The 15680-nt window shown below is 37.7% G+C and overlaps 2 protein-coding genes across 2 annotated transcripts; one reads left to right on the plus strand and one right to left on the minus strand.

Moving 5' to 3' along the window:
• Positions 1–27: 27 nt before the first annotated feature.
• LOC145908262 (uncharacterized) lies at positions 28–8854 on the plus strand. The gene is made up of 22 exons (XM_082995504.1): positions 28–640; positions 704–786; positions 2448–2685; positions 2921–2975; positions 3123–3149; positions 3219–3275; positions 3457–3567; positions 3675–3809; positions 3915–4094; positions 4214–4280; positions 4390–4505; positions 4930–5112; positions 5404–5579; positions 5752–5842; positions 5966–6119; positions 6338–6404; positions 6494–6605; positions 6924–7072; positions 7255–7420; positions 7623–7766; positions 7979–8122; positions 8330–8854. Exons 4-22 carry the CDS (start codon positions 2927–2929, stop codon positions 8389–8391), a joined length of 2190 nt encoding a protein of 729 aa, XP_082851630.1. The 5' UTR covers positions 28–640; positions 704–786; positions 2448–2685; positions 2921–2926; the 3' UTR covers positions 8392–8854.
• A 38-nt stretch (positions 8855–8892) lies between these two features.
• Positions 8893–14668, minus strand: LOC145908891 (uncharacterized). The gene is made up of 14 exons (XM_082996212.1): positions 14510–14668; positions 14109–14278; positions 13902–14005; positions 13614–13726; positions 13278–13435; positions 12998–13088; positions 12640–12675; positions 11745–11891; positions 11224–11396; positions 10801–10904; positions 10178–10290; positions 9874–10028; positions 9110–9200; positions 8893–8940 (listed from the first exon to the last, which is right to left on the minus strand). Exons 1-14 carry the CDS (start codon positions 14666–14668, stop codon positions 8893–8895), a joined length of 1662 nt encoding a protein of 553 aa, XP_082852338.1.
• Positions 14669–15680: the final 1012 nt, after the last annotated feature.

Consider the following 15680-nt stretch of genomic DNA (forward strand, 5'->3'; position numbering starts at 1 on the left):
CCTGTCAATTCTGTACAGTGTCAGCATTTGTGGATTAAAAATCATTTCAGGAAAATCTGGCTCTCTAAAACCACAAGGTGGAAATTGTGTGACCTTTTTTACAGTCTTTATTTTTTTTACACAAACCTTGTTTTATTTATAGAAATGTGTGGTAAAATTTTGTTGCAAATGAGGCTGTTTCTTTCTATCTTTTTTACATAAGTTTCTTTTGTACATTTGTTTCATCATTAACAAGACTGTGATGTTCAAGTCAGGTTAAATTCAACTGTGTTTTACTTTGTTATGTACTAAAAATTTTATTGCAACATCCATAAACTGTGTACAATGCTGTATATTGTTTTATTTATAGCTGAAGTTACTGTTATTGCAACATTTTTTTGTATTAGCTGTATTTTTGTGCAGGTTTTGTATATTAGTCACCTTAGTTATGCAAACCTTTAGCTCCACAATGAATTATTGCAGAAAGTTTACCTATGCTTGTTTAACAAAAGACCGCACATGAAAATGCACTTAAGCTTTGTGTACACTGTGATTTTGTGTAGTTGCGCCTTCAAAGACTGAAATAATATTGCACAGTGTATGGTTTATGTCGATATATTTCCCGCCGGTAGTTGGCGCAAAGGAGCAAGTTAACTCAGCGGTGAGCAATCTCGATACACAAATATTTGTTTCCATTTCCAACAATTTGTGCTTGTTATTTTAGGGTAAATGACCAGTTATGCTTCACGATCCTTGGATAATGTTGTCAGAGGATCCCTGGAATTGGTGGTGGAGATTACTTGCAAGGTTATCACAGTGTTTCCACTTGTGTAATGCCACTGGGTGGTTTGTTTGCACGACTATTGTCACGACGTTTCAGCCAAATTTATTTCAATTCTTTTTTTTCACACACAAGCTTTGCACTCGTCAACTTTTAGTCATAACTTTCAGGTTTTAATTTATACTAGGGTACGGCAGATAAACATGTATTCATAAGGACTGTGTAGTCATAAAAGTCCACAGTTAATGTGAACGCATATTTTAGGGCCTCACTGCAAGAACCATCTACGTCAAAACATATTTTCAAGTAGTACAATTTGTTTCTGGCAGTCCTCAGGTTTTCCAAAAAGCATATTGTCATATAAATATAGATCGCTTGCAATAAGTAGACGGTTCTTGTGAACAGATATCTGTGGAAGGCTAATTGTTAACGTTATAACCAGAGGTGCGCAGTGCTGCTCACTGCCAGAGCCATCAATATAAATACGAACTTTACTGTATCTGATAATGCACCAATCCCTCAACGGATTCACGTCAGTCACGTTGAACAACTTTTTTTACCCCAAAACATTTGTTACAATAGAATCTAACGAACATTTTTAGCCTTTGGGACACTTCAAAATTACGTTTACAAAAAAATTTAAAACCTGGACATTTCAGGACAAAATTTGCCATGGAGCAGGTTTTTTAAAAAATCCCAGAAATCACGGAAAAGCAACCGTAATTTACACCCATACGAAATTTGCCTGAATGCAAGATTTATTTGCACAAATGCTTAAGCAGTGAAGTGAAACAGAATGTAGTAGACTTCCAAACTTCGCGACGCAACATCTGGTAGTTAACTCGCAAACTTCGCAACTACTGAACAATTGAAACGCTTCGATTCGAGAAATTTCCAAAACCTGTCGCGCCCGATGATTTTAATTGTTCCAATAATCGCAGCAGTTTAGAAGATCTACGAAGTGTTGAGGGACAATGGACCGATGAACCTTCCTTTATAGTTTAATTCCCCCGCGCGTCGTGTAATATTAAATCCTATTGAGAAGTTTAGAAAGTCGCTTTCTTCGTCAACCGAAGTGTTCGATTCATCATATATTTTACTATTATTTACGAAAGTAGGCTATGCGTTTATACGGAATTACAATTCAACCTTACGATATATGGTGTCCACCTTTACAACCATACGCGTTCTCGCGACATTATTTAGTTTTATTTACACGTATTCTCACAAACTATATGCGGACACACGACGCGTCGAAGAAAGTTTAAAACATCGCATGTTTTGCTTTTAACAAACTCGCAATAAAGATTTAAGATTAGCACTGTGTTCTCACTTTATGCTTGGGTGCAGGGTATCTTTAAATTATAAACTTTTTTAACCGTGTCACGCGCGTAATGCTTTATTGCCCACTTCCACTTTGTTTTTTTTATTACTGCTTTTCTAGGTTTGTAATCCATTTTTCAAATTTTTTTGTACCTTTTTTTGATTAACAATTATTTTCAATACACTATAACGAATGTAGGCGTAGAGAAACAAACAAAACTACTTCTAAATGTATTTTACCGCAGTTGTTTGGCCAACATTGCTTCTCGTAAAGACTTGTAGAATCGTAAAGATGTCATGTACATGATTATTTTTTCTTGTGATGTTTTTAGTCTAGAAACAAACAGGTCTTATTTCATCCTAGAAGGGAAACTTTATGACCGACATAAACAACTTTTAAACGATTCCCATGTTTGTGAAACTCCTTTGGAAGCGGTGACGTCACACAAATACGCCTCCAGTGTCATCAGGAAAAAGTCGGTGACGTCATGGCCGGAGAAAGAAAAAGGGATGCAGGGTTTTTGAGGAGACGCGTCGAAGATTTTGATCAGAATTCGAAAGTCAGCATCTTCGAAACTGAACAGTAGGAAAAGAGATTTCAGGTACGTTTGTAACAAGGAATAGTTTTTTTGTGTATTTTGCGAGCAGTTTTGTTTCTTAAAGTTTTGTTCTAAAACACCTATCGCCGGTTCACTAGATGTGTCCATGTACTAATCGAACGATGTTTCGCAGCCAAATATTTGTCAAGCAACATTTTTACAGAAACTATTTAACACAAACTTTTTTCAATAGCTTTAAATTATATTCAAGCTTTTAATTAATTTGCTTCTTTTGTAGATTGCGATGAAGTTTGTCTTCTTTCTTTTGCCACTTTTTACGGCTGTGTTTACAGGTAAGTCTTAGTATTATTTAAATGTTCGTTTGCCTGTTGTATTTAAATGCGTTCTCACTTCAATTTGTCAGAGATTGAGCTTTTATATTTAATACTTTTCTGTTGTTATCAAAGCGCCAAAGTAAACGTTGTTTTGTTTTATTTCAGCACCAACTACCGAACAGCCAGGATATGGTAAGTAGCCAGGAAAAACAAGCAAAAACAGTAGATTTAGTTTTTCTTATGTTTCGTTTGTTTCTTTAGATATCGACAATGAACCGCTGTTGGTTTTTGCGCTTATCTCCGCCCAAAGGCACGGAAGTAAGTTTTGGAATAGATAAAAACAAAAATATCAAAAGTAAAGAAGTATTTAAATTTTATTTAATATGCAAATATGTTATTGAAATGATAGGAAAACTTTTTCATCAATGACATATTTGAGCTTTGTCACATATTTTTCAATATGAGCGGTTGTATCATCAGTTTATCATTTTTTAATCAGCGGATCCTAATCGCGTGCTCGACTTGATCATGCCAACGCTTTTGGAAAATAAATTGGATTTCTCCAAAGAGAAGCAGGTTGCTTTGTTGAATGCAGGCGGACTTGCAGAAGGTAAGGAATATAATTTTCCTCAGCCAACTGATAAAACTAACTCGTTTATTTTAGTAAACACAAAGTGAAATCTGAACGTTTTCTAAAGATAATGTTTTTTACCCTAGACGAAGCGACAACTGTTCTTCGGGACCTTATGCCAATCCTTCAGCACAAGAAACAGTCTGTTGAAGAGCAAACCATGACCCTTCTTCTGGCTTCCAAACAGTTTTGCACCAAAAACAAGGACGAGGATTCAGCATGTAAGAATAACATTGTCGGCTTCTGTAACTCAGAAAGCAAATAAGTCAAAGAAGACCAAATGTTGATGTGAGCAACAATAAAGTAAATTCTGTTCAATTCCAAAGGTCCGGATGAAGAGGAAACGTTGCTGCCTCTAGTGACGATGCAGACCGAACGAGGTTGCGATTTTAGACATGGAAAAAACGCAGCTGGTGACATCATCGCTAATGACGATATGTGTCGTTGTGACGACCAAACCGACTTGCTGTTTTGGGTTTCGCTGTTCGGTCAATTCTCAAACAAAAGTAAGATTTGAAACTCAGACATAAAGTTATCTTCGATTATTTTGCAGTAAGATTTATGACAATCACGTCTTGTGTCAATGAAATCAAGCAAACATTAATCCTACTTTTATTATTTTCAGTAAAAAGCGACAAGCCAAGTCAATTTCCACTTCTTCTCATGTTGTTTATGGAAGACACGACTTGCAGGTAACGTTTACATAAAGTTCATTTTATTCAACAACTTTTGGCACAACTTTAGCTGCCACAATGATTTTAATCCATGCTTAAATTAAACCAATTTTCTCTTGAATTTCAGTGGAAATTTGAAGCAAGCAAACGGTTCCTGCACTTGCTCTGCCGTTACCATGGGGCATGAAGCAACACTTATGCAATTTCTTGTCACATCCCCTGAAGTAAAAGAGTTGCTTACAGGTAGGTCGCATTGTTCTACTTAAAATAAATTTCAAATAAAGTAGGCATGATCTAAGTAAAATAGCTGAGATCGCTAAGCAAGGACCTGCAAAGTGTGGCGATACTGTCTTGTCATGCGATATCATGAAACATTTCTACATTATAAAACGGATTCCTCTTATTTCATACTGGTATAAAAGTCCCTATGTGCGTAGTTTTTTTATTATAACGTCTGTGGTTGCAACAAGGTTTATTACACACATGATCATAAGGTTGGGTGAATACCTTTTTTACGTGATACCTTTTTTTTACGTGACAACGAAAATTGTGACAAGTATTTTCAATACTATTAAAAAAACGATAACCAACAACTGGCGTCTTCCTGGACAAGCACAAAATAATATTAGCTTTTAATCCATTAACTATTGTGTTTTCGTTTTTCCAGATGAACAGAGGAAAGCAGTTGAAGACATATTCGGATCTCCAGCCCAAAGAGCCTCACTAACCTTGCAAGATTACTTGTATTCGACCGTAGCAGGCTTTACATCACCACAAGTTATGTCTCTGATTCAAAATCAAGGCCAAGGTTCCGACTCACAGCTCAAGCAACTCATTATGTCCAGCATCGGTAAATTTCTACAGTTTTTTTGGTGACGTAGAATTTAAAAATTATTCACGTACCAAATCCATTTTTCGCAAATGCCCCATATTTGCCAGGTTGTCGTTTGTAGTTGTGGTTTAGAACCACAAACATATATTAGAAGTCATTTTTCGTGCTAAACCTACATGTTTTGAAATGTAAGTAGAGTGGTCAGTTTACCTGCGCACCGTAGCGCCCACAAGTGGTTATTTGGCAGCAGCAATTGCATTCGGTATTGTACTCTGTTCGAAGCCAAGCAAAACATACGTTTTATCACAGGGCTCGACTCGTCCATGGTCCACATCATTCTAAACGGCGGATTTAACGACGACTCTGATAAGGTTTCGATGATCAACTACCTTGCGAGCATGGGAGCTCTTGATACATCTATCATACCGTTTCTACTTGGCGTTAACAAGGGAAAAGAGTTTCTTCTCTCTAACATGCTCAACTCGGTAAAACATATACAAATCTACTAACAGTATAATGTACTTTCTATCAACTTTTCTTTAAGTTTCTACAAAAATGTCAGACTAATGACGCCAAAATATGGTTGTTATCGTTTTTTTATGCACGATCATATTCTGTTTGTAAGATTGGTTTCCAATGCTTTTTTGGTGTTTTTAGGGACAACTCGACCCTATGATGGCGATTCTTCTTCGTTTCGCTGAAAACGGTTTGACATCAAGGGAGCTTCTATATGTCATGCTTTTCCAAAGTAAGTTAACAAGAAACGCATTATGCCTTTAAACTTGCTCGACTTATAACTTGTTAATTGTCAAAAATATCATGTTGATTAAATCTGTAACCTAAGTTATACTAAAAAAATGTTTTCTTCAAGGTTATTACGACAAAAATCCCGCTATGTTCGACAGTCTAAGTAAGCCATACGTTCCCGCGCTGCCAAGAGGGGTTTACCCAGGAAGCCATCTTTACTTTGCTCATTTCGAAACTCTTGGAATCAACACTTGTTCCCTCCATGATCTCCGCAATAGGTGAGTGAAAGCCTGGAGGTCTGGGGTTCGAACCCCGGCAAACATAGATTTTGAAATCGGTTTTTAGGCGAAACACCTTTCACAAAGGAACGATATTTGATATTTTATTTAGGCTATGGCACAAAAATACCTGTTGATGTAATGATAGATGTGTTTGTGGGTGGATGCGATCTGCGTAAAATCGTTTTAAAATCCTAATAAAACGTGTTTTTGTACAGATATGAGTGCGGTTACATCGGAATCAGTGCCGCGGAATGTGAGAGTGTCCCGTACTGCTGTTATAACGTGAGTTACACTGACCGACTAAACGGCCATCATTTTATTATCTGCTCAAGTAGTTTCCTCGAAAATATTCATATGTTTAATTTTTGCAGCCGGTCTTCTTGACTGACATTGAAGTGAGAAACGCAACTAATGGACAAATCACTACTGCTTCTGCCATTCCGTGGTGTTACTACAACATTTTCTTCGTTTACTACAATTCTTGTAAGTTTAAACAAACAAAAACTAATAACTTCTGTGAGCTGCAAACAGGTGGCCACTGTTTCGTCCTGTACGGTCATATCTTAAACAAATAAATTGCAGCTTATACACAAATTCATATTATTGGCTCCACATTGCTTATCAAATAAATTGCAATTCGTGAAATTAAAAAAAACAAAATTCTTAAAACAAAGACATGACTTGAATATAACGACATCTAAACCTTGCATCATGGTGCAACTGTCACCGTTTCAAACGATCCAAAGCTAATAAGTTTATCAGATACTGTATCCAACTTTAACCAAATTTTGTGACTCCCAGATTACATGGAGGTCAAAACACCCGGGGAATTTGCTGCCCCACTTGAATGTTACGGTTTGTTCAAGTACGGAATGAAACTTGATCCTAATCTTTACCAACTGTACGACCCATCGAACCCAGACTCCGGTGCCTCAAGACTCATGAACAAGGTAAGTGCCAACAATACTATAACTAATGCATTAACTTTAAACGTATGTGAACATAGACGATATAATTTGTTGTAGTAAATAAATAACAAAAAATAACAGGTGGTTGCTTTGTTCACACCTAATCCATGTAATTGAAACCATGTAATTATTTTCAATAAAACTGAACAAAATTTTTGTTACAGCGCAAGGAGTGCGGTTTCCCGGGTATCTCAGAATTCCAATGTGTCGCAGTCAGGGGATGTTGTTGGGATGAAGATGCGCCTTACAGAATCCCGCAGTGTTATCAAAAGAATGGGGCGGTCGACCTTACATTTAAATATGACTCCATCCCGGCAGCTTTCATGCCTAGTAAGTCCTTGATCCAACTTCTACGTCGATCGTTGTTTATTCCAACTTCTCATGCCATATGCATTGAAAATAATAACTTAATGTTGAGGTTATGAAAGGCACTTTGCCAACGGTCAAATTTGCCCTCCTAAACCTTTAAAGTTTATGCAATATTGTATACGTTGAAACGTGTTGAACTTGGATTAATCAATGTCGTTTACAGAGAATGGAACTTGTAATGTGAACAAACGTGGAATCGAGCTGCTTTACCAAATGAGGGTTCCATGCCATTATCGCTTTGAATTCTACATCGCTGGATACGACATCCTTGCCATCCCCAACGAAATTGACTGTACCACCAAACTCGGTAAGTGATATTCCAACTGAAATCAACTCTTTCAGCCGTTAAAGCATTGCAATGCAGCCAGCATAAATTGTGAATGTTATTTTTTTGATAGTCCAATTCTAACAGAACCAAAGAACAATTTCTTTCGGTGGTAAATCTGTGCCAACATTGGTAGAGATTGATTAGTTTGCTGTTGTACCTTTCTATCGTCATAAACACTTTCTGAAAATCAGGTTGTTGTTGGGAAAGAGATGAGGAAATAATTCGTCGCTACCCGTCGACCCCACGTTGCTATGAAAGAGTGGGAGGATCTCACAACCAAATTCCTCCTGGTATCCCAAGCGCGAGCTCTTTGGTTAGGAGCGGAGGCGAAATATGTAAGTTGTTTAAAAAGAATCTTCTCCTGTACTTTTCCTAAAGCTTGTGACTCGGATCCTCTTATAAATATTATTCCTTGTCAACATAGTTTTTGTGTGTGACAAAGTCAAAGCAATCGACGCGGTAATACTCACTTAACGTACAGCAATGCGGTATTAAGTATCTCTGCTCACCTAAACCTTAAACAATGTTTATTTTGTTTGCAGTTGGCAGCAACGTCATTGCAGACGCGGAAATGTTGGGACTACCACCAGTGACGAAACCATGACGCCACTAATGTAATTTTTGTTTGTTTTTTTCTTTTTTTGAATTTTTTTTGTTTGAGGCAGGGACGCCGTTGCCCGGAAGACCTGCTACTTGTGATTTGTGTGTTTTATTATGTGTATGTCAGATATTATGCGCCACCTAGCGTAGTGTGGTAAAAGAAACATTTCTTGTAACGCAAGTAAGTGATGGCAACGATTATGAACTCTACTAATCAGCAGACATATTACATATGCCACATTCTTTAATGCACTTTGCGTCGAAATATTTCGTCAAAATTTGTCTACTTAAATTTACCTGCCTTTCCTTTTTTTTACCGTATCGCGTATACGAGATTATTAAACAATTTTGTTGTTATCTGCCGTTTTTACTTTATTTTTAACTTGCTGCTTTCGAGACTTCAAAGACTATTTCTGACTACTCAATAAAGTTGAAGTCCACAAACCAAAGTTTAGTGGCCAATTGTGTTTATTTTTGGCGACTTGTTAACAACTGCAGATAGCTGTTAGTAGAGGTTGAATTCAACTGGATAGTGATCACTAACATCTTTTGTCTGAAATGAGTTTTGTCATTAAATTCAATACCAGGATGTAGAGAGTTCACTATAATACAGTGTAATACACTGACGATTTTGTACAAACTTTTGTGCAAAAAAACATAGGATTTTGTTATGAAAGGAGATTTTACGGATTCGCAAACAAAAATGTGTGAGAAGAAGTTACCTCTTCATAGCTTAACCCATAAGCCAAGTCGAAACGGAAGACTGAACCAGGACCAGAGTTAAGGGTCATTTGGGATCCGGCAACAACAAGCCTGCAGAACAATAACAACACATTTTTAAGCTGCAGTCAGTCGTCTGCTTTAACCTATTGTGTCTATAGCGTAGCGATGGGCCCGCCAATTAACAAACATAGTTAACCACACAGAATCCACTAAAAAATCTTTAGCAAAGGTCGCCATAACAACAACGCGTTCTCTTATCTCTTTTCAAAACTCTGAAACGCCACCTTGCGGCAATAAATTTTTGCGGGAAAGGTTTGCTTTAAATTTACAAAAAAATGTAAACAGTTGCTGAATGCTGGTAAAGAGTGTTTAAATATGTTTAATTTAAATGTGCTTGTTCAAAATATATGATATTTGCCGTGTATAGGCAAAGCTCTATAGCGTTTTTAAGAGTTAAGTGTCAACTAATGACACAAAGCAAACAACAGTGTGTTTAGTTACAAGCCTTTGATCAGTATAGGTCTACTGTGTTCTGTGTTTGTACACAGAATGTGTTGTGTACATGCAGTATTTTTTAACTTCACTTTTGTTTTGCAAATAAGATAGACCAGTCTTCATGCCTATCTAGGTAAATTACAGTGACTTGTACCAACATGAATGATTTGAATATAGTTTATTGTGTCATGCAGATATGCAACAGCTTTTTATTTCAACACTCTATGTGAAATGCATATGCATTACATATTATTACATATTATCATACCTGTCATATGCACAGTCGGTTGAGCTCACAGTTGTGTCAGCGGAATTGTCGATCAGCCAAGTGAAACTTGGGTCAAGCCACATGTCAATCTGATCCCAGCAAGATGAGCACACGTAACTGCAATCTGCATTGAAGTCTCCTCCAATCAAAGAATCCTAAACATACATCTTTTATATATCAGGCATGTATAGTATGTGCAAATGTACATGTTATAATATAAATTTTTATTCAAGTATGTTCCTAAGAATGTTTGTTTCTAAAATTAAAATGGTATTTAATTTGTTTACTGCAGGTATTTGTATACCTCTCCAAACATGGGAATTGTTGCATCATAAACATCATCAAGGTAGTCAATTTCTGCAACAGCATCATCTGGCTTGGCATGGATTGAAATGTAACTGAAGGTTCGTTGGTTTCCTGTCGTTTAGTTAAAAAGTAAACTTTTATTTTGTTTGGAATTGACAAACGTTTATCGAAAGCCAAAACCATGTAACTTTTGCAAATGCTTCTTATCCTTATCTTGGTATCCTTACCATCACTCCACTTAAGTTTGTGACATTTTATTCACCCAAATGTTGTACTCTGCATTTTATTTTTGTACAACATTTATTCAGTTAGACATGAAAAACTGTTGAAAGAAACATGCTGCAGTAGCAGAAAAAAGCATTGCCTTTTTGTTCACCACATTAGCTGCACATGGTTGTCTTGCCATGGTTATCTCTATACAGGGCAGCCAACATTTACCATTATTACAGCACAATGAGTTATTTTAGGTATGGTTGATGTACAACTTTGTGGTGGATGTAATTTATTGCCAACTACTTTTTGTAAAGTTAATTTGTAAGAATATGGCCAGAAAGCACACAATTCCAACTTTATCTTGGATTTAAATGTTACAGAGTTTTAGTTTGTATTCAAGTTTCATACCATCAGGTGTCACCCTCTCAAAATAGACAGTGTAAGGTTCACGTTCAAAAACATCCTGTTTGTCTGGATATTGGTATTCACCGATGACTTGTACCTTGTCAGGCCTTAAAAAGAGATTATTATTATTGTTTGTTGAAGGTTATAGGTGTTGATAGTAATTAATACAATCGTTATAATGAACCTAATGTGCTTTTGGAATGATTCGTTTTGGAATGTTTCACATCTTGTGTGGTCGTTTATATGATTTAAAGATTACGCTGATTATACATTTTATTTGCTTTGCGTGGCAGGAATTTTTTTGTTGAGTGACCGCAAACTGCGCTAAAGAGCAATAGTAACGTTGCTGCGGCAACGAATAGCATCAGAACGGCTTTAATTCGAGGTAGAAATAAATTACAGACATATTTCCATATACAGACATACCTGAAAATGTATCCGTACTGCTCTTTGCTGCTAGATCGTCCAGTTCTTGGGCTCACGACGAAATCGTAATGAACGCTTGAAACGGCGTTCACCCGGTCAACCAATTCGGGAAGGGCAGTTTGGGCCGAGTCACGAATCTCTTGTATCATTAAAATGTCGTATCTTTCAACGATCTAAAAGTTTAAAATAGCTTATTGGCATCTTGTGGAGTTGGTGGTCGTTCGCACACACAGATACGTAACATGCATTACAGAGTCAAATGAGGTTAGAAATGAATAAAACGTGTCAAATATTTCGTCCTGACACAGTTAGAAGCGTGGTGCCGTGTATAATATTCTGAACATTGCTTGTTTGAAACTTGTTTAATACAATTTTGGTTCCACTATTAGGATATTTGTGGAGCATATGTGCCCGAGGTCGTGAGTCGGAAAATAATTTTGTAGTCTCGTTTATCTCTATTTATATTAGGTTACGGTTAAAATGTCTTATATTTTTGACTTTTTGTCAGATTTTGTTCGAACCTGGATAAGGATGTCAACGACGTCTGGTTTATCCATTTTCGACTGTCCGAAAATTTGTATGTTGAAGGCACCGATAAGCAAGGGGTCGGCATACGAGCCGGTAGCTACAAGAAGTAGAAGAATCACGGGAAGCATGTTTGCTTGTTTCTATCAAATCTAACTGAGCTGAAAAGTGTATTTATACATTTATCCAAAAAACACACAAAGTTTTTGCGCTCACAACTAAAAAGTAATTCTGGCATTTGCAGAAACCGACACTGTGTGCTAACGTTTTTGCAGAGCGCTTTCTGTAGCTTGAGATCGGGCAAACCCGCTTAAACAGGTAGACCAAAACGTCTAAGCTCCGCCAGCAAACCGTCGTATATACAGACAAACACTAACAACATGTTGGCGAACAGCATATCTTTCCCACGCTACACGAAGGCGCAACACTTAAAACAAACCACCCACGTATTGGCTTTTCCGCATTCGACCAATCGAAAGCCCTAAATCAATCGCATGATCATAGATTCACGCCTCCTTCATTCCCACTTACGATAATTTTGCCAACTTGGCACGATATCATGGTTGCTCCCGTCATCATCAATGGTTCCGTTTGTCTATGACGCCCAAAGAATGTTTTCTGTTTCTATTTGCGTCTGCCTAATGTGTGTGCTTTAAAAAGTCTCTGTTTGTAGACCACGTTGGTGCGGCAGCGCGTTTGTTGGCATTTATGTTTTTGATCGAGCGATATTTCTCGACGTGCGAATTGACGTCAACGTTTCATCGAGTTTGTTCGTCGTCGGCTTCTACTATCGTTCGTTGTGTAAACTGACTGACAAACGACAAAGCAACGTCGAAGTATATACACACGTGTTTATTGTGACACATAAAACGATGTGATTCAATCGAGTTGAAATTCAACTGGGTAATGGTCGCTCACAGCTTTCGCCTGTTTGAAAAAAGCATCTGTAAGAAAGAATTTTCAACAAACATTTTTCGTATAAGTCTGTCAGTAGATGTGCAAAGTTTTTTGGTCCAGGTACTGACAGAAGTCGACTAAATTTTTTTTAATGTAGTTTGGTGTTCAAGGTATATGATCCACAATGCTGCGTACATCTTTTCTTGTTGCCTTACTATGAAACACACGTTGCCACATGTGAATACCAGACAAATGTGCTGCAAGTTGGTGCGATTACTTGTTTAAGGTGGTGAAGTGATTGGTGTTGTGTAGGTTACTGGTGTTGTCAAAAGTGGGGGAATTATATTCTTACCTGCTTTTTCGTCAGGCTGAACGCATCTTCGAAATCGAAAACTTCACCGACGTTTGAGTTTGTTGTCATCTTGCTTCCAGTCACAACCAACCTGAAAAATTAAAACCATTTCCTTATGGGAGGATACCGATGTTAAGTTGTGTTTTTCTCGCAACACTTTCTAGGTAAACTATGGTTTGTCAAGAATTGTTCCGATACGGTGTAACTACTGTATCCATAACACCGATCAAATGTTGGAGCTTATCGTACTATTATAATTATGGTTAGGACTAGACCTCACCTGTCGTAAGCACAGTCTGTGTTTCTTTTGACTGTGGTGTCAGCGTCGTTGCCGATGAGCCAAGTAAACGATAAGTCGATTCTCATGTCTACTCTCTTCCAGCAACGTTTGCAAACATATCTGCAATCAGCGTTGAAGTCACCAGCTATCAGAATGTCCTGTAGTGTAAAGTTCGTTAGTAATGCAAGTTTTTCACTGCAATCCAATATCTGTTGTTGCCGCAACACGAACAGCTTTTGTAAAAATATAAATTTTTTTTTATATAAATCAGTTGCCCGCTTTGCATTTAACCAGGGTCTTAAATTTTTGATTAAAATTTGCACATATACTTTGTACCTCCCCAAACAAGGTGGCCACGTCACGCGACACGTCGTCAAGTGCGTTCAACTCCCGGATTGCTGCAGAGGGTTTGGTGTGTATGGCAATGCAGCTGAAGTTTCGCTGAATTCCTGCGCAGAACGGTGTTTGACCAGTGTATGGCGTCATGTACGTGTTTACCAAGTGGATATTTCTAAGTACTTCTAGTGTACGAAAAACGTTGTGGTAATTATTCCTAACTAAGAGTCATAAATTAATGTCTATTATTACCCACTCAGTAAATAGCCCATATAAAAGTTTGCCTACCTTCAGCTGTTTTCCTTCGAAACTGAACCACATATGGTTCCCTTTCGAAGACGTCTTGTGTGTCTGGATACTGATACGTGTTCACGACTTCCACTTTGTCGGTCCTGCGTGAGTTTATTTGTAAGAAACAATTCCAGGTCGTGGCATTCATATTAGACCCGATATTTAATCTAGATTCTATGTTTGGTATGTTGCCTTACCTCTTACCTGTAGATAAATCCATATTGTTCCTTGCTTCTTGTTCTTCCAGTGCGTGAACTGATCTTGTACTGGTAAGAACTAGTGGATTCGTTAACCCTTCGCACAAGGTTTGGGAACGCAGTTTCGGACTTGTCGCGTATTTCTTGTATCAGCACAATATCGTATCGTCTGATAATCTGTAAATGTATTCTTGTATTGTAACAATACCAATGACAACTGTACTGCAGTCATTGTGGGCTATACGTTTGCCTGGTTAACATAAGGCCTCGTTATAGTTAATGTGACAAACTTGCAGTTGCGATAGTTTTTGCTGTTGACATCGTTGATTTGTGGGACATAGTTTTGGTTGTTGGTATGGTGTAATTATTTTCAACCTGTGAGCATCTTAAACTTAATGTGTATTGTACCTTTACAAGTGTGTTTACCACAGCTTCGTTTTTCATTTTTCTGATTCCCAAGACACGAACGTTGAAGGCCCCGATATTGAGCGGTGTTCCATTAAGTAGCCCAACGTCCAACAAAATTACAATTGTACATAGCAACCTGACAGCTTTATACGACTCCATTTTTTAGAGTTAAAACAAGATCCAAAACTCCAACAGTGTTTTATAAACTACCTTTCTGTGTATCGTCGCTGTCCAGTTTGTTACAACAAACCATGAAACACAATTTAAACTCAGTCGGCTTTTATTTGGCTTCAACAATTTTTTGCTTCAGGCAATAGTGGGCTTGCGGACTAGCGTTATAACTGATTACTAACGCTAAGTTCGTTCGCAAAGTTTTATAATTGGTTTGCAAAGCTCACCGGACTAACAACGCCCAAACAAGTTCAATCATTATGGGTCAAATTTCCAGTAGCCTGAACAAGCTCTCTTTAAGACGTCGCAAAGGTTAGCTTGAAGCGGACAAATTAAAGCTTCTGTTGGCACCAGCATCAGGGCAGTAGCAATTTCCTGTTGTAAATGACCAGCAGCGCATGACGCACAAACAATAACGGTCAGTTTCCACTGAGTGAACATGTTTGAAACCTGGTCAAAAATAATCCTCTGGCGTTTTTGTCGTTCATTGAACACCTGGAATAATACGTGCCTGTATTTCAAAGCCCCTTGTGTTGAACGGAAACCAACAATTTTTAGCACTAATTACATGTTTTGAAAGTTGGGTTCTCTCTTTTTTATTCGTGCTGAGAATATTATCCCAACTATGTAATATGTCTTAGGGTCCTGGTGAAGCATCCTTGAATCTATTGGTCAATCCACTGGGACAAGATTGACAGCTAATAAACGGACAGCAATAGATGACACAGTTTACCGAGCACAAGCTAGCAGCGGTTTGCAGCTACTAACAAATCATCAATCATTGCACTAGTCGGCATCCCGCGGCTCTTTTGCATTCTGATATGACTACATACAGCGAGCTTATTTGAGAGAAACGATTAAGTGAATAAATGGTGAACAGTTAATGCTTTTGGTGCGCTTGAATGTTCGTTTTGCAAGAATTTCGATCAGGTGCCTAAAATGTCTTTTCACGTTTTTTTTGTGTGTGACAACGGTGCAAAACCGTAGTTGGTAATGTTGT

This window comes from Ascidia mentula, chromosome 7 (genome assembly GCF_947561715.1).
Source record: "Ascidia mentula chromosome 7, kaAscMent1.1, whole genome shotgun sequence".
NCBI classification, from domain to species: Eukaryota; Metazoa; Chordata; class Ascidiacea; order Phlebobranchia; family Ascidiidae; genus Ascidia; species Ascidia mentula.